Source organism: Antennarius striatus, chromosome 3 (genome assembly GCF_040054535.1).
Source record: "Antennarius striatus isolate MH-2024 chromosome 3, ASM4005453v1, whole genome shotgun sequence".
Lineage (NCBI taxonomy): Eukaryota > Metazoa > Chordata > Actinopteri > Lophiiformes > Antennariidae > Antennarius > Antennarius striatus.
The window spans coordinates 23608835-23634578 of NC_090778.1; the positions used below are offsets into that span (position 1 = coordinate 23608835).

At 42.7% G+C, this 25744-nt stretch overlaps 2 protein-coding genes across 2 annotated transcripts in view; both read left to right on the plus strand.

Annotated features, from left to right (window-relative positions):
* LOC137592094 (uncharacterized) overlaps window positions 1-20733 on the plus strand; it is a 44593-nt gene extending 23860 nt beyond the window's left edge. Inside the window, exons 7-8 of the mRNA XM_068310000.1 lie at window positions 19614-20597; window positions 20683-20733. Coding sequence (XP_068166101.1) covers window positions 19614-20597; window positions 20683-20733 — 1035 coding nt within the window. The remainder of the gene's footprint in view (window positions 1-19613; window positions 20598-20682) is intronic.
* The window catches only part of vcana (versican a), a 57956-nt gene that overhangs the window by 30124 nt on the left and 2088 nt on the right, over window positions 1-25744 (plus strand). The window contains exons 6-11 of the mRNA XM_068310826.1: window positions 20791-20904; window positions 21038-21151; window positions 22990-23148; window positions 23357-23439; window positions 25236-25380; window positions 25541-25723. Of these exons, the coding sequence (XP_068166927.1) occupies window positions 20791-20904; window positions 21038-21151; window positions 22990-23148; window positions 23357-23439; window positions 25236-25380; window positions 25541-25723 (798 nt within the window). The remainder of the gene's footprint in view (window positions 1-20790; window positions 20905-21037; window positions 21152-22989; window positions 23149-23356; window positions 23440-25235; window positions 25381-25540; window positions 25724-25744) is intronic.

Here is a 25744-nt window from a genome sequence, read left to right on the forward strand (position 1 = left end):
AAACAAAAGTCCAGTCAATTACCAGTCAGGCATCAGCCATTGCGATCTCTGATGAGACAGTGTCAGGCTCAGTAACAATGTCTCCAAGTTTGGTTTCAGTTCAAACATCCACTGTTTCAGACATTGCAGATGAGGTTGAGACTGACATTACAATGGTGGAGTCCATTCCTTCTATCAGTGGATCAACCTTGAGCCCCAGAATCATGACGAGCACTGAATTTGAAAGTTCTGGAGACAGCAGCATTGATTTAACAGCCGAGTCTATCATTTTGGCAACCACTCCCTCCTCAATATCTAGCCCCACTACTTCCACAAAGAAACCATCAGATGAACCTGAAACAAGTGTTACTTCAGAGCCAATAGCTACAGATGTATCTTCTCTATACAGTACTGAAAAACCATCAGTGTCACCTGAACCACAAGAGAGTGTAAAAACGAGTCAGACTGAAGAAACATCAGTATCCGAAGCAATTAGTTCAACCGTCACTGTGACCGATGATGAGAGCTCAAGTGAACAGAGTACGAAAACAAGTGGCACAAAGTCTGCAGCTCCGACAGCATCATCATTGTTTAGCACAGAAAAACCAACAACAATGGCAGTTCCTGAAAAGGACAGTACAGTCACAAGATTTGCTGCACGACCAACTCCTTTCACTGGGGTTGTGGTGGAAAGCTCTGTCAGGGATTCAGCAGATGAAGATGGCTCAGGTGACATGTTCACAGAATCGTCTTCGGTGACAGTTTCCTCTTCTCTATATAGCACTGAAAGACCCACATCAGCATCATCTAAAACAACAGAATATCAAGAAGAAGATCAAACAAAAGTCCAGTCAATTACCAGTGAGGCATCAGCCATTGCGATCTCTGATGAGACAGTGTCAGGCTCAGTAACAATGTCTCCAAGTTTGGTTTCAGTTCAAACATCCACTGTTTCAGACATTGCAGATGAGGTTGAGACCGACATTACAATGGTGGAGTCCATTCCTTCTATCAGTGGATCAACCTTGAGCCCCAGAATCATGACGAGCACTGAATTTGAAAGTTCTGGAGACAGCAGCATTGATTTAACAGCCGAGTCTATCATTTTGGCAACCACTCCCTCCTCAATATCTAGCCCCACTACTTCCACAAAGAAACCATCAGATGAACCTGAAACAAGTGTTACTTCAGAGCCAATAGCTACAGATGTATCTTCTCTATACAGTACTGAAAAACCATCAGTGTCACCTGAACCACAAGAGAGTGTAAAAACGAGTCAGACTGAAGAAACATCAGTATCCGAAGCAATTAGTTCAACCGTCACTGTGACCGATGATGAGAGCTCAAGTGAACAGAGTACGAAAACAAGTGGCACAAAGTCTGCAGCTCCGACAGCATCATCATTGTTTAGCACAGAAAAACCAACAACAATGGCAGTTCCTGAAAAGGACAGTACAGTCACAAGATTTGCTGCACGACCAACTCCTTTCACTGGGGTTGTGGTGGAAAGCTCTGTCAGGGATTCAGCAGATGAAGATGGTTCAGGTGACATGTTCACAGAATCGTCTTCGGTGACAGTTTCCTCTTTTCTATATAGCACTGAAAGACCCACATCAGCATCATCTAAAACAACAGAATATCAAGAAGGAGATCAAACAAAAGTCCAGTCAATTACCAGTGAGGCATCAGCCATTGCGATCTCTGATGAGACAGTGTCAGGCTCAGTAACAATGTCTCCAAGTTTGGTTTCAGTTCAAACATCCACTGTTTCAGACATTGCAGATGAGGTTGAGACTGACATTACAATGGTGGAGTCCATTCCTTCTATCAGTGGATCAACCTTGAGCCCCAGAATCATGACGAGCACTGAATTTGAAAGTTCTGGAGACAGCAGCATTGATTTAACAGCCGAGTCTATCATTTTGGCAACCACTCCCTCCTCAATATCTAGCCCCACTACTTCCACAAAGAAACCATCAGATGAACCTGAAACAAGTGTTACTTCAGAGCCAATAGCTACAGATGTATCTTCTCTATACAGTACTGAAAAACCATCAGTGTCACCTGAACCACAAGAGAGTGTAAAAACGAGTCAGACTGAAGAAACATCAGTATCCGAAGCAATTAGTTCAACCGTCACTGTGACCGATGATGAGAGCTCAAGTGAACAGAGTACGAAAACAAGTGGCACAAAGTCTGCAGCTCCGACAGCATCATCATTGTTTAGCACAGAAAAACCAACAACAATGGCAGTTCCTGAAAAGGACAGTACAGTCACAAGATTTGCTGCACGACCAACTCCTTTCACTGGGGTTGTGGTGGAAAGCTCTGTCAGGGATTCAGCAGATGAAGATGGTTCAGGTGACATGTTCACAGAATCGTCTTCGGTGACAGTTTCCTCTTTTCTATATAGCACTGAAAGACCCACATCAGCATCATCTAAAACAACAGAATATCAAGAAGGAGATCAAACAAAAGTCCAGTCAATTACCAGTGAGGCATCAGCCATTGCGATCTCTGATGAGACAGTGTCAGGCTCAGTAACAATGTCTCCAAGTTTGGTTTCAGTTCAAACATCCACTGTTTCAGACATTGCAGATGAGGTTGAGACTGACATTACAATGGTGGAGTCCATTCCTTCTATCAGTGGATCAACCTTGAGCCCCAGAATCATGACGAGCACTGAATTTGAAAGTTCTGGAGACAGCAGCATTGATTTAACAGCCGAGTCTATCATTTTGGCAACCACTCCCTCCTCAATATCTAGCCCCACTACTTCCACAAAGAAACCATCAGATGAACCTGAAACAAGTGTTACTTCAGAGCCAATAGCTACAGATGTATCTTCTCTATACAGTACTGAAAAACCATCAGTGTCACCTGAACCACAAGAGAGTGTAAAAACGAGTCAGACTGAAGAAACATCAGTATCCGAAGCAATTAGTTCAACCGTCACTGTGACCGATGATGAGAGCTCAAGTGAACAGAGTACGAAAACAAGTGGCACAAAGTCTGCAGCTCCGACAGCATCATCATTGTTTAGCACAGAAAAACCAACAACAATGGCAGTTCCTGAAAAGGACAGTACAGTCACAAGATTTGCTGCACGACCAACTCCTTTCACTGGGGTTGTGGTGGAAAGCTCTGTCAGGGATTCAGCAGATGAAGATGGTTCAGGTGACATGTTCACAGAATCGTCTTCGGTGACAGTTTCCTCTTCTCTATATAGCACTGAAAGACCCACATCAGCATCATCTAAAACAACAGAATATCAAGAGGAAGATCACACAAAAGTCCAGTCAACTACCAGACAGGCATCAGCCATTGCGATCTCTGATGAGACAGTGTCAGGCTCAGTAACAATGTCTCCAAGTTTGGTTTCAGTTCAAACATCCACTGTTTCAGACATTGCAGATGAGGTTGAGACTGACATTACAATGGTGGAGTCCATTCCTTCTATCAGTGGATCAACCTTGAGCCCCAGAATCATGACGAGCACTGAATTTGAAAGTTCTGGAGACAGCAGCATTGATTTAACAGCCGAGTCTATCATTTTGGCAACCACTCCCTCCTCAATATCTAGCCCCACTACTTCCACAAAGAAACCATCAGATGAACCTGAAACAAGTGTTACTTCAGAGCCAATAGCTACAGATGTATCTTCTCTATACAGTACTGAAAAACCATCAGTGTCACCTGAACCACAAGAGAGTGTAAAAACGAGTCAGACTGAAGAAACTTCACTATCCGAAGCAATTAGTTCAACCGTCACTGTGACCGATGATGAGAGCTCAAGTGAACAGAGTACAAAAACAAGTGGCACAAAGTCTGCAGCTCCGACAGCATCATCATTGTTTAGCACAGAAAAACCAACAACAATGGCAGTTCCTGAAAAGGACAGTACAGTCACAAGATTTGCTGCACGACCAACTCCTTTCACTGGGGTTGTGGTGGAAAGCTCTGTCAGGGATTCAGCAGATGAAGATGGCTCAGGTGACATGTTCACAGAATCGTCTTCGGTGACAGTTTCCTCTTCTCTATATAGCACTGAAAGACCCACATCAGCATCATCTAAAACAACAGAATATCAAGAAGAAGATCAAACAAAAGTCCAGTCAATTACCAGTGAGGCATCAGCCATTGCGATCTCTGATGAGACAGTGTCAGGCTCAGTAACAATGTCTCTAAGTTTGGTTTCAGTTCAAACATCCACTGTTTCAGACATTGCAGATGAGGTTGAGACTGACATTACAATGGTGGAGTCCATTCCTTCTATCAGTGGATCAACCTTGAGCCCCAGAATCATGACGAGCACTGAATTTGAAAGTTCTGGAGACAGCAGCATTGATTTAACAGCCGAGTCTATCATTTTGGCAACCACTCCCTCCTCAATATCTAGCCCCACTACTTCCACAAAGAAACCATCAGATGAACCTGAAACAAGTGTTACTTCAGAGCCAATAGCTACAGATGTATCTTCTCTATACAGTACTGAAAAACCATCAGTGTCACCTGAACCACAAGAGAGTGTAAAAACGAGTCAGACTGAAGAAACATCAGTATCCGAAGCAATTAGTTCAACCGTCACTGTGACCGATGATGAGAGCTCAAGTGAACAGAGTACGAAAACAAGTGGCACAAAGTCTGCAGCTCCGACAGCATCATCATTGTTTAGCACAGAAAAACCAACAACAATGGCAGTTCCTGAAAAGGACAGTACAGTCACAAGATTTGCTGCACGACCAACTCCTTTCACTGGGGTTGTGGTGGAAAGCTCTGTCAGGGATTCAGCAGATGAAGATGGTTCAGGTGACATGTTCACAGAATCGTCTTCGGTGACAGTTTCCTCTTCTCTATATAGCACTGAAAGACCCACATCAGCATCATCTAAAACAACAGAATATCAAGAAGAAGATCAAACAAAAGTCCAGTCAATTACCAGTGAGGCATCAGCCATTGCGATCTCTGATGAGACAGTGTCAGGCTCAGTAACAATGTCTCTAAGTTTGGTTTCAGTTCAAACATCCACTGTTTCAGACATTGCAGATGAGGTTGCGACTGACATTACAATGGTGGAGTCCATTCCTTCTATCAGTGGATCAACCTTGAGCCCCAGAATCATGACGAGCACTGAATTTGAAAGTTCTGGAGACAGCAGCATTGATTTAACAGCCGAGTCTATCATTTTGGCAACCACTCCCTCCTCAATATCTAGCCCCACTACTTCCACAAAGAAACCATCAGATGAACCTGAAACAAGTGTTACTTCAGAGCCAATAGCTACAGATGTATCTTCTCTATACAGTACTGAAAAACCATCAGTGTCACCTGAACCACAAGAGAGTGTAAAAACGAGTCAGACTGAAGAAACATCAGTATCCGAAGCAATTAGTTCAACCGTCACTGTGACCGATGATGAGAGCTCAAGTGAACAGAGTACAAAAACAAGTGGCACAAAGTCTGCAGCTCCGACAGCATCATCATTGTTTAGCACAGAAAAACCAACAACAATGGCAGTTCCTGAAAAGGACAGTACAGTCACAAGATTTGCTGCACGACCAACTCCTTTCACTGGGGTTGTGGTGGAAAGCTCTGTCAGGGATTCAGCAGATGAAGATGGTTCAGGTGACATGTTCACAGAATCGTCTTCGGTGACAGTTTCCTCTTCTCTATATAGCACTGAAAGACCCACATCAGCATCATCTAAAACAACAGAATATCAAGAGGAAGATCACACAAAAGTCCAGTCAACTACCAGACAGGCATCAGCAATTGCGATCTCTGATGAGACAGTGTCAGGCTCAGTAACAATGTCTCCAAGTTTGGTTTCAGTTCAAACATCCACTGTTTCAGACATTGCAGATGAGGTTGAGACTGACATTACAATGGTGGAGTCCATTCCTTCTATCAGTGGATCAACCTTGAGCCCCAGAATCATGACGAGCACTGAATTTGAAAGTTCTGGAGACAGCAGCATTGATTTAACAGCCGAGTCTATCATTTTGGCAACCACTCCCTCCTCAATATCTAGCCCCACTACTTCCACAAAGAAACCATCAGATGAACCTGAAACAAGTGTTACTTCAGAGCCAATAGCTACAGATGTATCTTCTCTATACAGTACTGAAAAACCATCAGTGTCACCTGAACCACAAGAGAGTGTAAAAACGAGTCAGACTGAAGAAACATCAGTATCCGAAGCAATTAGTTCAACCGTCACTGTGACCGATGATGAGAGCTCAAGTGAACAGAGTACGAAAACAAGTGGCACAAAGTCTGCAGCTCCGACAGCATCATCATTGTTTAGCACAGAAAAACCAACAACAATGGCAGTTCCTGAAAAGGACAGTACAGTCACAAGATTTGCTGCACGACCAACTCCTTTCACTGGGGTTGTGGTGGAAAGCTCTGTCAGGGATTCAGCAGATGAAGATGGTTCAGGTGACATGTTCACAGAATCGTCTTCGGTGACAGTTTCCTCTTCTCTATATAGCACTGAAAGACCCACATCAGCATCATCTAAAACAACAGAATATCAAGAGGAAGATCACACAAAAGTCCAGTCAACTACCAGACAGGCATCAGCCATTGCGATCTCTGATGAGACAGTGTCAGGCTCAGTAACAATGTCTCCAAGTTTGGTTTCAGTTCAAACATCCACTGTTTCAGACATTGCAGATGAGGTTGAGACTGACATTACAATGGTGGAGTCCATTCCTTCTATCAGTGGATCAACCTTGAGCCCCAGAATCATGACGAGCACTGAATTTGAAAGTTCTGGAGACAGCAGCATTGATTTAACAGCCGAGTCTATCATTTTGGCAACCACTCCCTCCTCAATATCTAGCCCCACTACTTCCACAAAGAAACCATCAGATGAACCTGAAACAAGTGTTACTTCAGAGCCAATAGCTACAGATGTATCTTCTCTATACAGTACTGAAAAACCATCAGTGTCACCTGAACCACAAGAGAGTGTAAAAACGAGTCAGACTGAAGAAACATCAGTATCCGAAGCAATTAGTTCAACCGTCACTGTGACCGATGATGAGAGCTCAAGTGAACAGAGTACAAAAACAAGTGGCACAAAGTCTGCAGCTCCGACAGCATCATCATTGTTTAGCACAGAAAAACCAACAACAATGGCAGTTCCTGAAAAGGACAGTACAGTCACAAGATTTGCTGCACGACCAACTCCTTTCACTGGGGTTGTGGTGGAAAGCTCTGTCAGGGATTCAGCAGATGAAGATGGTTCAGGTGACATGTTCACAGAATCGTCTTCGGTGACAGTTTCCTCTTCTCTATATAGCACTGAAAGACCCACATCAGCATCATCTAAAACAACAGAATATCAAGAGGAAGATCACACAAAAGTCCAGTCAACTACCAGACAGGCATCAGCAATTGCGATCTCTGATGAGACAGTGTCAGGCTCAGTAACAATGTCTCCAAGTTTGGTTTCAGTTCAAACATCCACTGTTTCAGACATTGCAGATGAGGTTGAGACTGACATTACAATGGTGGAGTCCATTCCTTCTATCAGTGGATCAACCTTGAGCCCCAGAATCATGACGAGCACTGAATTTGAAAGTTCTGGAGACAGCAGCATTGATTTAACAGCCGAGTCTATCATTTTGGCAACCACTCCCTCCTCAATATCTAGCCCCACTACTTCCACAAAGAAACCATCAGATGAACCTGAAACAAGTGTTACTTCAGAGCCAATAGCTACAGATGTATCTTCTCTATACAGTACTGAAAAACCATCAGTGTCACCTGAACCACAAGAGAGTGTAAAAACGAGTCAGACTGAAGAAACATCAGTATCCGAAGCAATTAGTTCAACCGTCACTGTGACCGATGATGAGAGCTCAAGTGAACAGAGTACGAAAACAAGTGGCACAAAGTCTGCAGCTCCGACAGCATCATCATTGTTTAGCACAGAAAAACCAACAACAATGGCAGTTCCTGAAAAGGACAGTACAGTCACAAGATTTGCTGCACGACCAACTCCTTTCACTGGGGTTGTGGTGGAAAGCTCTGTCAGGGATTCAGCAGATGAAGATGGTTCAGGTGACATGTTCACAGAATCGTCTTCGGTGACAGTTTCCTCTTCTCTATATAGCACTGAAAGACCCACATCAGCATCATCTAAAACAACAGAATATCAAGAGGTAGATCACACAAAAGTCCAGTCAACTACCAGACAGGCATCAGCAATTGCGATCTCTGATGAGACAGTGTCAGGCTCAGTAACAATGTCTCCAAGTTTGGTTTCAGTTCAAACATCCACTGTTTCAGACATTGCAGATGAGGTTGAGACTGACATTACAATGGTGGAGTCCATTCCTTCTATCAGTGGATCAACCTTGAGCCCCAGAATCATGACGAGCACTGAATTTGAAAGTTCTGGAGACAGCAGCATTGATTTAACAGCCGAGTCTATCATTTTGGCAACCACTCCCTCCTCAATATCTAGCCCCACTACTTCCACAAAGAAACCATCAGATGAACCTGAAACAAGTGTTACTTCAGAGCCAATAGCTACAGATGTATCTTCTCTATACAGTACTGAAAAACCATCAGTGTCACCTGAACCACAAGAGAGTGTAAAAACGAGTCAGACTGAAGAAACATCAGTATCCGAAGCAATTAGTTCAACCGTCACTGTGACCGATGATGAGAGCTCAAGTGAACAGAGTACGAAAACAAGTGGCACAAAGTCTGCAGCTCCGACAGCATCATCATTGTTTAGCACAGAAAAACCAACAACAATGGCAGTTCCTGAAAAGGACAGTACAGTCACAAGATTTGCTGCACGACCAACTCCTTTCACTGGGGTTGTGGTGGAAAGCTCTGTCAGGGATTCAGCAGATGAAGATGGTTCAGGTGACATGTTCACAGAATCGTCTTCGGTGACAGTTTCCTCTTCTCTATATAGCACTGAAAGACCCACATCAGCATCATCTAAAACAACAGAATATCAAGAGGAAGATCACACAAAAGTCCAGTCAACTACCAGACAGGCATCAGCCATTGCGATCTCTGATGAGACAGTGTCAGGCTCAGTAACAATGTCTCCAAGTTTGGTTTCAGTTCAAACATCCACTGTTTCAGACATTGCAGATGAGGTTGAGACTGACATTACAATGGTGGAGTCCATTCCTTCTATCAGTGGATCAACCTTGAGCCCCAGAATCATGACGAGCACTGAATTTGAAAGTTCTGGAGACAGCAGCATTGATTTAACAGCCGAGTCTATCATTTTGGCAACCACTCCCTCCTCAATATCTAGCCCCACTACTTCCACAAAGAAACCATCAGATGAACCTGAAACAAGTCTTACTTCAGAGCCAATAGCTACAGATGTATCTTCTCTATACAGTACTGAAAAACCATCAGTGTCACCTGAACCACAAGAAAGTGTAAAAACGAGTCAGACTGAAGAAACATCAGTATCCGAAGCAATTAGTTCAATCGTCACTGTGACCGATGATGAGAGCTCAAGTGAACAGAGTACAAAAACAAGTGGCACAAAGTCTGCAGCTCCGACAGCATCGTCATTGTTTAGCACAGAAAAACCAACAATGGCAGTTCCTGAAAAGGACAGTACAGTCACAAGATTTGCTGCACGACCAACTCCTTTCACTGGGGTTGTGGTGGAAAGCTCTGTCAGGGATTCAGCAGATAAAGATGGCTCAGGTGACATGTTCACAGAATCGTCTTCGGTGACAGTTTCCTCTTCTCTATATAGCACTGAAAGACCCACATCAGCATCATCTAAAACAACAGAATATCAAGAGGAAGATCACACAAAAGTCCAGTCAACTACCAGACAGGCATCAGCCATTGCGATCTCTGATGAGACAGTGTCAGGCTCAGTAACAATGTCTCCAAGTTTGGTTTCAGTTCAAACATCCACTGTTTCAGACATTGCAGATGAGGTTGAGACTGACATTACAATGGTGGAGTCCATTCCTTCTATCAGTGGATCAACCTTGAGCCCCAGAATCATGACGAGCACTGAATTTGAAAGTTCTGGAGACAGCAGCATTGATTTAACAGCCGAGTCTATCATTTTGGCAACCACTCCCTCCTCAATATCTAGCCCCACTACTTCCACAAAGAAACCATCAGATGAACCTGAAACAAGTGTTACTTCAGAGCCAATAGCTACAGATGTATCTTCTCTATACAGTACTGAAAAACCATCAGTGTCACCTGAACCACAAGAAAGTGTAAAAACGAGTCAGACTGAAGAAACATCAGTATCCGAAGCAATTAGTTCAATCGTCACTGTGACCGATGATGAGAGCTCAAGTGAACAGAGTACAAAAACAAGTGGCACAAAGTCTGCAGCTCCGACAGCATCGTCATTGTTTAGCACAGAAAAACCAACAATGGCAGTTCCTGAAAAGGACAGTACAGTCACAAGATTTGCTGCACGACCAACTCCTTTCACTGGGGTTGTGGTGGAAAGCTCTGTCAGGGATTCAGCAGATGAAGATGGCTCAGGTGACATGTTCACAGAATCGTCTTCGGTGACAGTTTCCTCTTCTCTATATAGCACTGAAAGACCCACATCAGCATCATCTAAAACAACAGAATATCAAGAAGAAGATCAAACAAAAGTCCAGTCAATTACCAGACAGGCATCAGCCATTGCGATCTCTGATGAGACAGTGTCAGGCTCAGTAACAATGTCTCCAAGTTTGGTTTCAGTTCAAACATCCACTGTTTCAGACATTGCAGATGAGGTTGAGACCGACATTACAATGGTGGAGTCCATTCCTTCTATCAGTGGATCAACCTTGAGCCCCAGAATCATGACGAGCACTGAATTTGAAAGTTCTGGAGACAGCAGCATTGATTTAACAGCCGAGTCTATCATTTTGGCAACCACTCCCTCCTCAATATCTAGCCCCACTACTTCCACAAAGAAACCATCAGATGAACCTGAAACAAGTGTTACTTCAGAGCCAATAGCTACAGATGTATCTTCTCTATACAGTACTGAAAAACCATCAGTGTCACCTGAACCACAAGAGAGTGTAAAAACGAGTCAGACTGAAGAAACATCAGTATCCGAAGCAATTAGTTCAACCGTCACTGTGACCGATGATGAGAGCTCAAGTGAACAGAGTACAAAAACAAGTGGCACAAAGTCTGCAGCTCCGACAGCATCATCATTGTTTAGCACAGAAAAACCAACAACAATGGCAGTTCCTGAAAAGGACAGTACAGTCACAAGATTTGCTGCACGACCAACTCCTTTCACTGGGGTTGTGGTGGAAAGCTCTGTCAGGGATTCAGCAGATGAAGATGGTTCAGGTGACATGTTCACAGAATCGTCTTCGGTGACAGTTTCCTCTTCTCTATATAGCACTGAAAGACCCACATCAGCATCATCTAAAACAACAGAATATCAAGAGGAAGATCACACAAAAGTCCAGTCAACTACCAGACAGGCATCAGCCATTGCGATCTCTGATGAGACAGTGTCAGGCTCAGTAACAATGTCTCCAAGTTTGGTTTCAGTTCAAACATCCACTGTTTCAGACATTGCAGATGAGGTTGAGACTGACATTACAATGGTGGAGTCCATTCCTTCTATCAGTGGATCAACCTTGAGCCCCAGAATCATGACGAGCACTGAATTTGAAAGTTCTGGAGACAGCAGCATTGATTTAACAGCCGAGTCTATCATTTTGGCAACCACTCCCTCCTCAATATCTAGCCCCACTACTTCCACAAAGAAACCATCAGATGAACCTGAAACAAGTGTTACTTCAGAGCCAATAGCTACAGATGTATCTTCTCTATACAGTACTGAAAAACCATCAGTGTCACCTGAACCACAAGAGAGTGTAAAAACGAGTCAGACTGAAGAAACATCAGTATCCGAAGCAATTAGTTCAACCGTCACTGTGACCGATGATGAGAGCTCAAGTGAACAGAGTACAAAAACAAGTGGCACAAAGTCTGCAGCTCCGACAGCATCATCATTGTTTAGCACAGAAAAACCAACAACAGTGGCAGTTCCTGAAAAGGACAGTACAGTCACAAGATTTGCTGCACGACCAACTCCTTTCACTGGGGTTGTGGTGGAAAGCTCTGTCAGGGATTCAGCAGATGAAGATGGTTCAGGTGACATGTTCACAGAATCGTCTTCGGTGACAGTTTCCTCTTCTCTATATAGCACTGAAAGACCCACATCAGCATCATCTAAAACAACAGAATATCAAGAGGAAGATCACACAAAAGTCCAGTCAACTACCAGACAGGCATCAGCCATTGCGATCTCTGATGAGACAGTGTCAGGCTCAGTAACAATGTCTCCAAGTTTGGTTTCAGTTCAAACATCCACTGTTTCAGACATTGCAGATGAGGTTGAGACTGACATTACAATGGTGGAGTCCATTCCTTCTATCAGTGGATCAACCTTGAGCCCCAGAATCATGACGAGCACTGAATTTGAAAGTTCTGGAGACAGCAGCATTGATTTAACAGCCGAGTCTATCATTTTGGCAACCACTCCCTCCTCAATATCTAGCCCCACTACTTCCACAAAGAAACCATCAGATGAACCTGAAACAAGTGTTACTTCAGAGCCAATAGCTACAGATGTATCTTCTCTATACAGTACTGAAAAACCATCAGTGTCACCTGAACCACAAGAGAGTGTAAAAACGAGTCAGACTGAAGAAACATCAGTATCCGAAGCAATTAGTTCAACCGTCACTGTGACCGATGATGAGAGCTCAAGTGAACAGAGTACAAAAACAAGTGGCACAAAGTCTGCAGCTCCGACAGCATCATCATTGTTTAGCACAGAAAAACCAACAACAATGGCAGTTCCTGAAAAGGACAGTACAGTCACAAGATTTGCTGCACGACCAACTCCTTTCACTGGGGTTGTGGTGGAAAGCTCTGTCAGGGATTCAGCAGATGAAGATGGTTCAGGTGACATGTTCACAGAATCGTCTTCGGTGACAGTTTCCTCTTCTCTATATAGCACTGAAAGACCCACATCAGCATCATCTAAAACAACAGAATATCAAGAGGAAGATCACACAAAAGTCCAGTCAACTACCAGACAGGCATCAGCCATTGCGATCTCTGATGAGACAGTGTCAGGCTCAGTAACAATGTCTCCAAGTTTGGTTTCAGTTCAAACATCCACTGTTTCAGACATTGCAGATGAGGTTGAGACTGACATTACAATGGTGGAGTCCATTCCTTCTATCAGTGGATCAACCTTGAGCCCCAGAATCATGACGAGCACTGAATTTGAAAGTTCTGGAGACAGCAGCATTGATTTAACAGCCGAGTCTATCATTTTGGCAACCACTCCCTCCTCAATATCTAGCCCCACTACTTCCACAAAGAAACCATCAGATGAACCTGAAACAAGTGTTACTTCAGAGCCAATAGCTACAGATGTATCTTCTCTATACAGTACTGAAAAACCATCAGTGTCACCTGAACCACAAGAGAGTGTAAAAACGAGTCAGACTGAAGAAACATCAGTATCCGAAGCAATTAGTTCAACCGTCACTGTGACCGATGATGAGAGCTCAAGTGAACAGAGTACAAAAACAAGTGGCACAAAGTCTGCAGCTCCGACAGCATCATCATTGTTTAGCACAGAAAAACCAACAACAGTGGCAGTTCCTGAAAAGGACAGTACAGTCACAAGATTTGCTGCACGACCAACTCCTTTCACTGGGGTTGTGGTGGAAAGCTCTGTCAGGGATTCAGCAGATGAAGATGGTTCAGGTGACATGTTCACAGAATCGTCTTCGGTGACAGTTTCCTCTTCTCTATATAGCACTGAAAGACCCACATCAGCATCATCTAAAACAACAGAATATCAAGAGGAAGATCACACAAAAGTCCAGTCAACTACCAGACAGGCATCAGCCATTGCGATCTCTGATGAGACAGTGTCAGGCTCAGTAACAATGTCTCCAAGTTTGGTTTCAGTTCAAACATCCACTGTTTCAGACATTGCAGATGAGGTTGAGACTGACATTACAATGGTGGAGTCCATTCCTTCTATCAGTGGATCAACCTTGAGCCCCAGAATCATGACGAGCACTGAATTTGAAAGTTCTGGAGACAGCAGCATTGATTTAACAGCCGAGTCTATCATTTTGGCAACCACTCCCTCCTCAATATCTAGCCCCACTACTTCCACAAAGAAACCATCAGATGAACCTGAAACAAGTGTTACTTCAGAGCCAATAGCTACAGATGTATCTTCTCTATACAGTACTGAAAAACCATCAGTGTCACCTGAACCACAAGAGAGTGTAAAAACGAGTCAGACTGAAGAAACATCAGTATCCGAAGCAATTAGTTCAACCGTCACTGTGACCGATGATGAGAGCTCAAGTGAACAGAGTACAAAAACAAGTGGCACAAAGTCTGCAGCTCCGACAGCATCATCATTGTTTAGCACAGAAAAACCAACAACAATGGCAGTTCCTGAAAAGGACAGTACAGTCACAAGATTTGCTGCACGACCAACTCCTTTCACTGGGGTTGTGGTGGAAAGCTCTGTCAGGGATTCAGCAGATGAAGATGGTTCAGGTGACATGTTCACAGAATCGTCTTCGGTGACAGTTTCCTCTTCTCTATATAGCACTGAAAGACCCACATCAGCATCATCTAAAACAACAGAATATCAAGAGGAAGATCACACAAAAGTCCAGTCAACTACCAGACAGGCATCAGCCATTGCGATCTCTGATGAGACAGTGTCAGGCTCAGTAACAATGTCTCCAAGTTTGGTTTCAGTTCAAACATCCACTGTTTCAGACATTGCAGATGAGGTTGAGACTGACATTACAATGGTGGAGTCCATTCCTTCTATCAGTGGATCAACCTTGAGCCCCAGAATCATGACGAGCACTGAATTTGAAAGTTCTGGAGACAGCAGCATTGATTTAACAGCCGAGTCTATCATTTTGGCAACCACTCCCTCCTCAATATCTAGCCCCACTACTTCCACAAAGAAACCATCAGATGAACCTGAAACAAGTGTTACTTCAGAGCCAATAGCTACAGATGTATCTTCTCTATACAGTACTGAAAAACCATCAGTGTCACCTGAACCACAAGAGAGTGTAAAAACGAGTCAGACTGAAGAAACATCAGTATCCGAAGCAATTAGTTCAACCGTCACTGTGACCGATGATGAGAGCTCAAGTGAACAGAGTACAAAAACAAGTGGCACAAAGTCTGCAGCTCCGACAGCATCATCATTGTTTAGCACAGAAAAACCAACAACAATGGCAGTTCCTGAAAAGGACAGTACAGTCACAAGATTTGCTGCACGACCAACTCCTTTCACTGGGGTTGTGGTGGAAAGCTCTGTCAGGGATTCAGCAGATGAAGATGGTTCAGGTGACATGTTCACAGAATCGTCTTCGGTGACAGTTTCCTCTTCTCTATATAGCACTGAAAGACCCACATCAGCATCATCTAAAACAACAGAATATCAAGAGGAAGATCACACAAAAGTCCAGTCAACTACCAGACAGGCATCAGCCATTGCGATCTCTGATGAGACAGTGTCAGGCTCAGTAACAATGTCTCCAAGTTTGGTTTCAGTTCAAACATCCACTGTTTCAGACATTGCAGATGAGGTTGAGACTGACATTACAATGGTGGAGTCCATTCCTTCTATCAGTGGATCAACCTTGAGCCCCAGAATCATGACGAGCACTGAATTTGAAAGTTCTGGAGACAGCAGCATTGATTTAACAGCCGAGTCTATCATTTTGGCAACCACTCCCTCCTCAATATCTAGCCCCACTACTTCCACAAAGAAACCATCAGATGAACCTGAAACAAGTGTTACTTCAGAGCCAATAGCTACAGATGTATCTTCTCTATACAGTACTGAAAAACCATCAGTGTCACCTGAACCACAAGAGAGTGTAAAAACGAGTCAGACTGAAGAAACATCAGTATCCGAAGCAATTAGTTCAACCGTCACTGTGACCGATGATGAGAGCTCAAGTGAACAGAGTACAAAAACAAGTGGCACAAAGTCTGCAGCTCCGACAGCATCATCATTGTTTAGCACAGAAAAACCAACAACAATGGCAGTTCCTGAAAAGGACAGTACAGTCACAAGTCTCCCAACTGCTCTCACTGGAGTTGTGGAGGAAAGCTCTGTTATGGCAATGACCACATTTAAATCATCTATTGAATCAACATCCCGGGCTCTAGAAAATTCAAGTAATAGAGAATATACAACTTCTTCTTTTTCCAATACATTTACTTCATACCAGTCAACGATTAGTCCTCGTATTACCGGTTTTACCCCAATGGAATCTTTTACTTACGTTGATATGGAGAGCTCTGGTTACTCGGGTGATGAGGATGATTTGGAGTCAGGTCCAGATGGATCTGGCGCAGCCATTTCATTTGAATCTACCCCAAAATCCCAGGAAGGATACGCCGTGGCCACAGACGAGACTGAAATAGATGAGACTAACAGCACTTCCAATATTTTTAGTGCTACATCTTCCACTCCGTTTAGTACACATCTTACGAAAGAATTAATGTCATCAACCCAATCTCCAAAAATGACAAGCACAGAGATCTATGTTACAGAGCAGGGAAGTGGGGTTTTCACTAATGACTCTACTGCTGAGGATGACAGTTCAATTATTGACTTTGCTGAGAGATCAAGCACATTTTTGCCAGTTTCAAGTTCTTCAATGATTCCAAGTACTTCATCTCCTACAAAACAAACAATTCTATCATCCAGTACTGTTGTTGACTTTCCTGATTTTATTACACAGAAAACTGTTGTCTATTCAGACTCTTTTCACAGCACAGAGAGGACAACAGCAATGTCTGTGCATTCAGCCATTCAGGGGATTTTAACAGAAAGTACAGCTGAGTCACATCTGAGTAGTCCTGTTCCCTTCATAGACACAAGGTCAGTCTATACAAAAGAGCCTCATTTGGATGATCAAACCATTGATTTACTTCCTGAAAAAGACTTTGTGTCTTCAGCAGCAACATCTTATGAAAATGTATCAACTGACAGTACAATAAGTGTGTTCAGCACAGAACTACCTGATTCAATAACATCGTCACAAAGTGGTACATCTGATTTTCCAAAATCTGCCATGACAGAATCATCTTCTCTCTATAGCACAAAGAAGCCATATCAAACGGAAGAATATGCTGTCACTTATACCCAGTCAGTCAGCACATCTTTAACTGGATTTGAAAAGTCAACACAGAGACCAGCCCTTGATTTGACAGAGGGAGAGAGATCTAGTAACCAAACACATGAGATGTTCCCTGCAAAGACATTGATGATTGAGAGCATCACATTTGGAGAAGCAACAGGTGAAACAGAAACGATTTCAGTTACACCAACCTCTGAAGAGCAGTTTTTCTCAAAAGGAGCAGTTACCGCGGACAGAGAAAGTTTAATCATGTCTGAAGCAACAGAGCCTCCTGTTTCAAGAACTGGGGAAAGTGACTTCACTGAAAATTACAGTATGACGCAGTCCTCTGATGAAAAAATGTCTTTACAGACAGTTGGAACTTCAACTAGTGATCACATTACAGTAGACCTCACAACAGTAATCTCAAGCACAGAGCCTAAGCAAGATGAAGTCCCATCAATTTCCACCCCCATTCCTTCCATTAGATATCACAGTGTTACAGACCAGCAGGTGGTGATCCTTACTCCCAGTAGCAGTCAAGCCAAGCCTGGCCTAAATGAACAGACTCCCACTATGGTCCTATATGAGTCAAAATCATCAACACATGAAGATGAGTTGTTATCTACTGTTACAGACAGTGGGAAAAGGGAAGGCAGTTCCACCTCTGAGCCTTTAGAAGATGATTCTATCATTGATGCAGATGCTGTCTCCATAGTTCCATCTTCGTTTTATCCAGCCATCCACCCAGAAGAAGCTGGTGATCCTACGACTCTCACAATAACACAAAAATATGAGGTAACAAAAGAAACAGAGGGTTCGGGGACAGATAGCGGCACCATTTCATCTCCCACACCATTAACCGTACATGCAACTGATTCAGTATTAGCCTCAACATCCTCTCAATATTTACTGTACACTTCAAAATCATTAACCATGGACGTTGTTTCTGGTATAGAAACATCCACTAGAGAGCCACTAATACACTCATCACAAGCCATGCCAGCCACAAATTTGACAGTAAAGTCAAGCTCTGAGGAAACATACAATTTAACAAGACCACTTACACTTTTACCAGTTGAGACTCCTACTAAGCCAGTCACAGAGCTGCTAATAGATGTTGTATCAGGAGAGGAGACTGATAGTGTCACTGACTCTCCCACTGAGATATTGGCCTCCTCATCTTTCCCATCTCACTTGACCTTAACTGAAACAGCAGCCACAAGCTCAATCACCATAGGGTTGACGGAGGAGCATATGGTCACCACAGTTAAAAACAAAACAGTGGATCAGTCTGCCACCACTGTGTCAGACGCTACTGATAGAGACACATCAAGTGATCAATCCCTTGTTATGTCATCAGTTACACCAACAAAGGTTGGAGTAATATTTTCAGTTACCTCACCTGAGCCAGGCGCAGAGGAGACAGGAATAGCATTGTCAAGTGCTTCAAGTGCTTCCAGTCTCTATAGCACTCAAAAGCCCACTGTCACATTCTCTGCTGATGTTACTGGAAAGGATAGAACAGATTTCCACACTGATGTGATGGCGCCTCTGTCACATACTAATGCTCCACGGCGTAGCACAGTGAAAACAGACCAAGCACAGTCCACAATATCACTGCCCCCCTACAGTACTGATAAACCGTTAGTGCCAAGTAGCACAGATGCTGCAAGTGTGGAGGGCTCAGGGGATGACATCTCAGATATGTCAACTGCATTACCAAAGACAATGACAATGGGAGATATACTTCCAGAAACAGTTTCTTCTCAAACTTATGCTGCTACACCTGCACAAGAAGAGATCACCCCAGGTGGCCATATCACCTCCATTCTTACAAAGGAATCAGTTTCTACATCCACATTGTCCTTATCAGAAAGTACCTCAAAGCCTGATTTGATTGTGGAGTTTGTCACCACCTTTGTTCCTATACAAGATAAAACATCATCTGAAGAGTCTTTCCAACAAGCCAGGTCTGAAACTGCATTCACTGATCATCCCCAAACTGACAGCTCCTTGAAAGAAACTGTGGTGGCCACAACTAATGTGTTTACCATTGTGGCATCAAGTCAGCCGTTTGAAGCTAGAGCTGTAGCACCAACCCAAGAACTTATAATCAAAGAGGTTTCAATTGATTCTGAAGGTAGCACAAAGAAAGCCAGTGAAGTCAATGAAACAGTTCCTGATGCAGCAATAACATTGCATCCTACCTATGAAATAGTAGGTTCTGAAGGGACAGAGCCAGTCATGCTTGATTATACAACTCCAAAACATGCAAGCTCTGAAACTACAATAATGGCCACCAGAACGCCTGCTGATAGCATTTCTTTTGAACCTTCTGTAAAAGTTCTTTCAGCAACAGCACAATCACAGCCTGATGTTATGGTGCAATATGTCCCAACAGTTCCCCCAATACTATCCCTAACAACTACCCAGGAATCATTTGAGGAAGCCAGGTCAGACATCACACAAACACACCACCCTCACTCTGATCCTTCTTTCAAGGATGTGTCACCAATTACAACTCACCCTGTTTTTGTGAGCCATGAGCCTAGACAGATTATAGAATCCACCACCTCTTTGGCGGGAGCATTGACACCTACAGCGGACAGTGAGACAGTGCAGTATGAGGATATAGATTATTCAAACCCAGATTATGGAGCTACAAATTTGCTAGAAGCTGTTCCACAAAGCAATGAAACTGTAGCACCAAGAGAAGCATTCATTACTAAACCACCTTCTATTTCTCAGAAACCTGAGGGTCAACCTGTTGACTCAGTTATCAGTAATGAAAAAAGATTAGAAGGAAAGGCAACCAAATCACCTGAGGTAGCAGCAGCTATCACTTTCCGGCCCCTAACATCATCTCTAGTCAGTGTGGCATCCATCTCTGGTTTAGAGAGTGATTCAAAAAGCACCAGCGAGCACATGTCCCCTGCAAGCACCGTTAAGTTCATTGGTGTTACAGATGTGAGTTTTACCTCTATGCCTTTATCAGCCCCAACCAAGTCACCCTCTGTCCTTAGCATTGGCACTGAAAGGGGGTCAGACAGTTCTGAAAGTGTGTCTATGAGCTCTGAGAGTATGTCTGGAGAAGGTTTGACTACAAAGAAACCAGTGATCAGCATTATGGAAAAGCAGCCCACGGATAAAACCCAAGCCATATTCAGTGTGGATACTAATACAGCTTCAAAGATGGAGTCCACTAGCATTGACATCAGTTCTGGAAAAGAGGAAGTTGTGGACAAATTTGAGGGTGCAGTGTCTCCACAGACCTATATCCACACTGTTACCCACACAAAGAATACAACAATGGCACAAACTCAAGCAGGCCTGGCAGTGGCAGCTTCATCGTTAGCAACTACTCAATCATCTTTTTCTGAAGAGGAACTGGGCAGTGATGTCATCACACATCCATCAGTCAGTGGAGGAGACCCATCATCAAGATGGGAATCAACTGTGCTGCCTGACACAGTATTCGATCTGGGTCATACCATCATTGCAGAGACAGTTGAAATTCCAGGTACGTTACTTTATCTGGCCTTCATTGGAATAAGACCCTTAATTAAATTATCTAAAAAGTCATGTGTCTTGCCTTTTCATCTTCAAACAGGTATTCACTCCTGCTTAGAAAACATTTGTCTGAATGGAGGATCTTGCTATAAGAGTGGCAGCATCTATAAATGTAGCTGTGCACTCGGTTACACTGGTGGTCACTGTGAAACAGGTAAATTACAAATTCCTCTCACAATATTTCACTGCCTTAACTTTCAGCAAAGAAGTATTAACTTTATAATTCATTCTAAGACTCTGACTTGGTTTTTTTTTCTTTTGTTCTTCATTATGCCTTTTTCGTTAAGATATTGACGACTGCCAGTCAAATCCTTGTCGTAATGGAGGTACATGTCTTGATGGTGTGGCTTGCTTCACCTGTGTGTGCCTCCCAAGCTACTCTGGGCGTTACTGTGAAGAGGGTAAGTTTGTGGTCAATTTGATCAAACTTTTTCCTGAATATTTTTATTCACTTCAATAATACTTAGTTCTGTCACTTGTTACTGCCATTCATCTAAAGTGTCAAAACTGGTTTTAAAACTTATTGTTTTCTTACAATGAGTTGTGGCCAGGCACATGACTGACCAATTTTTTTTATAACAGTTGACAGTAGGTAGGTAGCGCAAATCAATTGTATCATTGATGAATCAAAAGAGTAGTGAAAGTCAATTTTTTTGTATTTTTCTATCTTTTTAAAGAATGCATTTTTTAAGGAAGTAAAATGCATCCATGTAGACAAGTTCACAATGTGTGCATACATGTTACTGTGGCAAATAACAGTGGATAAGAAAAATGCTAAACTCTGTCACTTGACAGGACAGAGGAAACTCCAGAGAAAAGAGGAATGGTTGAGAAAGGTATCTTGGAGCTAAATATTAGTTAACCGTTAATAGTTAGTGACTATCTCCTAATAAAACTTTGTTTGGGCAGAGAATGACTACTGTACTTAAAAATTAAATCAGGAGAAAATCTGGATGTTTTTAATAATTGAAAATTCATTAGTAATGATGGTCCTAATGGACCACTATGGAGTCAGTAATAATTTATTATTAGTTATGATTTAATAAAATGAGAATAGGGAGGAAAAAATACTCACCAGGAAGTGTCATGTGCCTGACTTTTAAAGGGAATGGGAGACATTGATATTATCAGGGATATTGATATATTTCATGTTAAGTCTCTAATGCACTTAAGGATATTTAAAAGAATAAATAAACTTAAATTCAAGGGTCCATTCATGTCAGTGCTTCTTTAAATGTTATGTACACTTAACTCCAGGTATGCTACAATTCCCAGTGTTCAAAGCAAAACACTGGGAATTGTACTGAACATCCGATGCACTTACCGATAAAATGTTTTCTGTCCATTGAATATCTGGTATGGACAAAATGATGACATTCTGATGTTCCCACATCCCAAATGTTACCACTTTTTCTTGAATCCACGGCATCATCCTCCTTGTCTGATATCTTGTTACCTGTGTCTGTGCCTTAAATTCTGTCACGATCACTCATCACTGAGTCACATCCACTCTGTGTACTCAGACACAGCTGCTGCTGTAGACAGCTTTGCCAGAAGAAAGAGATAAAAAGTAACTTGAAGAGAAACAACCCAGCAAGGCCCTGGCTGTTTTTTTTGTCTGTTAATGTTTAGAAGCTAGTTTCAGGATGGGAGGAACAAACAGACCAAAAACTGAGTAGCTGCAACATATTTTGGTGTGCATACAAACACACACCAGTGATAGGGTCAATATGAAGGTTGTGTAAAAGTTTGATACCCACTTCTTTTTCCACATCTTTTGAATTTTTATATTTTAATATAAATAATGGACTTTTGATTGATTGATTGATTGATTGATTCATTCATTGATATTCTTGACCGCTTTCTTCTGCTTTTGTGGGTAATCGAGGGCTTCTGTAGCCAATCCTAGCTTACTTACAAGTGAGAGGCAAAGTACACTACATTTCATCTGGGATTATAGCATTTATTGATACTCATGGCAATCTGTTTGAAGATCTGATTCAGCATAATAATTGTATTTTCTGTATTTGCTGACATTTGGGTGGATTTCCTCTTGATTTTTTTTAACCTGTACTTTTGAAGTGCTGACGTTAGAAACTATGGGGGCAAACCCCTCTAATTCCTCTTTTTTCTTGAAGGGTGACTATACTCAGGTGCTAAAATTATTCTAGATGCATCAGATGAGTTAATGACAATTTGTCTTACATACTTCATTATCTCCCACTTCTTATCCCATCAGATACAGAAATATGTGAGTATGGCTGGCATAAGTTTCATGGACAGTGCTACAAGTACTTCCACCATAGAAGAAACTGGGACACAGCAGAGAGAGAGTGTCGCATACATGGGGCTCATCTGACCAGCATCCTCAGCCACGAAGAGCAACAGTTTGTCAATCGTAAGTGACTCTTTAGTAACTCTTTAGTTCAGGAAGTTGTACATGCCCTGTATAGTGAAAACCTACATCAAATGACTGAAAAAGTATGTCTTAAAATCACATCAAATGTCTTCTTTTTTATTTTCGCATTTTCTAGAAATGAACAGCGCTAGGTAAACACATATGTTAACCCAAAGATAACATGTACTTCACTCATTTGTCATGATAGGTCTTGGACAGGACTACCAGTGGATCGGTCTGAATGATAAGATGTTTGACAGTGACTTCCGCTGGACTGACGGCAGCCGTATGGTAAGATAGGCTACTTTCTCAGTGTTATTGGTTCCACAAACATGGCAAAGAGACAGAGTAAATATTTGCAAAAAACGTTGAAAAACGCTGGTTTCATACTGCCTTGTCTATTTCTGCTCTGGTGGTAAATCTGATGTAGAACTATCAATAAGGTTCCACAGTCAAAATCACTGTGAGCTCAGTTTCTGAAATCCAAATCTTGCAGATATGCAAGTAGATAGCAGTCGATTGTAAAACAGTAGACGAGAGAGAAAACACTGTTTATAAAACAGCACATGGGTGGGACTGTTTGCTGTAGTGTTTGTGGCTACTGAACATTTCCCTCACTAGACAGGAAAGTAGCTAACTACTATGTGCATTTGTGTTGTATAGATTGATGTCCTCACTTCACAGATAATCGCCCAGTTCTGGGATAGGGGAAGCGTAGGGGGTGGAGGTATAAACAGAGGTTGCCTATGGAGATCCTTTCTCAGTTGAAAGATTGAGGGGTGATGAGGGTGTGAGTGACAATGTGTAAATGCAACGTTGGCAGGCATGGTCCACCAATAAGCCGTGTAACGAAAGCACGGTCAGCAGGCAACCATCCTAGGGGGGACGGCGGGGGAAGGGCCACCAGGCAGACGAACACACAGATGGACAGCACCTGTGTTTGGCGAAGAAAGCTGGATAGATGCAACCCAGGGGGTCTGGGTGGGTGGTCAGCCCAGCTGAATTTAAATAAAATAAATAAAACCGCTCTTTAAACTAATATTTGGACCTGGAAAAAATGAAGGAAAATTGATCCGTATTGGCAGGAGGGCATTGATGTATACAAGTTGGTGCGCATTTGGTTGCTTGTGTGTGCATGAGCGATCAAAGTTTGTTTAAATATTTTGAGGAGGATGCAGGCCTGCTGTGCAGTTGACGGGTCACCCATTTGGTATCTTAAAGTGAGCTGAGCAGGAAGTCATTGTGTGTTTGTTACTATAATGACAGAGTAGCAGAGCTCTAAGGCATTATTGGAGGAGTGTGTATGTGTGTGTGTGTGTGTGTGTGTGGGGGGGGTGGTCACAGCTTTGAAGTGACTATTTCAACCAAGAATGCGTTGACAGACTGCAGGTAGCATCAATTCTTGGTTGACTGCCCTGGAGCATGACAGCTGTGTGTGTATTGTATGAATGTATGTCTGTACATCTGCGTGTTCAGAGACTTTCCACCAGTGGTGTCATACATACAGCATAATGCTAATCATGTGCACCGTGTGACATAATGACAAAGCCTTCTAGTATAGTGCTTGTAGCATTGGATAGTACAGTCTGAAAACGCTATCCATTATGAAAGCTGCTCATGAAGCTCATGGCGTGACTAGCAGGTGTGACTGTAGCTGGTTATTACTGGAGTGAAGGTTTCAAGGCCATTTTGTAAATGTTTTGGTTTCAGGGCTTTGTATTAGAGATGCAGAGTCTACAAAGGTTCCTTGGAACTGAAGAATGGGGCCAGTAGATGAAACATGCATTAATTGTCTCTTGCTGCCATTAATTATTATCACAGTGCTCAAACAGCACAGCATGTACTGTTTGGGTCACAGATGTGGCAAAACACAATACCAGCCCTGACTAAGTAATAATCTTTATTTCATCGATGTCTCTCTGTGTGATCCCATGCACTTAATTATACGACCATACCTACAATAACTTTTGATAATGAAACTGTAATATTTGAATCTATGTTAGGATTATAATTTTGTTTTTTGCAGACTAAAGGAAATAAAAAAAACCCTACCATAACAGCTTACTCTGTATTTTGTCTAATTTCAGCAATATGAAAACTGGAGGCCGAACCAACCTGACAGCTTCTTCACTTCCGGTGAGGATTGTGTTGTATTGATATGGCACGAGGATGGCCAGTGGAATGACGTTCCATGCAATTACCACCTCACATTTACCTGCAAGAAAGGAACAGGTAGAAAATACTCTTTATTTAGAACACAGCAACCGTTAACTGAGTGAATTAATGTGCAGGAGAGAAAAACACAACCTTTGCAGAATCATTTGGTTGTGAAACATTTCCTTATTTTTTTGTCTTGTTTTTTTTCCACATTGTGTTCACTTTGGATTGTCAGTGGCCTGTAATCAGCCCCCTCTAGTGGAGAATGCACGCACCTTTGGTGTGAAGCAAGAAAGATACGAGGTGAACTCCCTGGTTCGATACCAGTGCCGGACGGGCTTTATTCAGAGGCACATTCCAACTATCCGTTGCCGTGGAGATGGACGATGGGATATGCCTAAGATCACCTGCATGAATCGTAAGTACAGCAATTACTGTT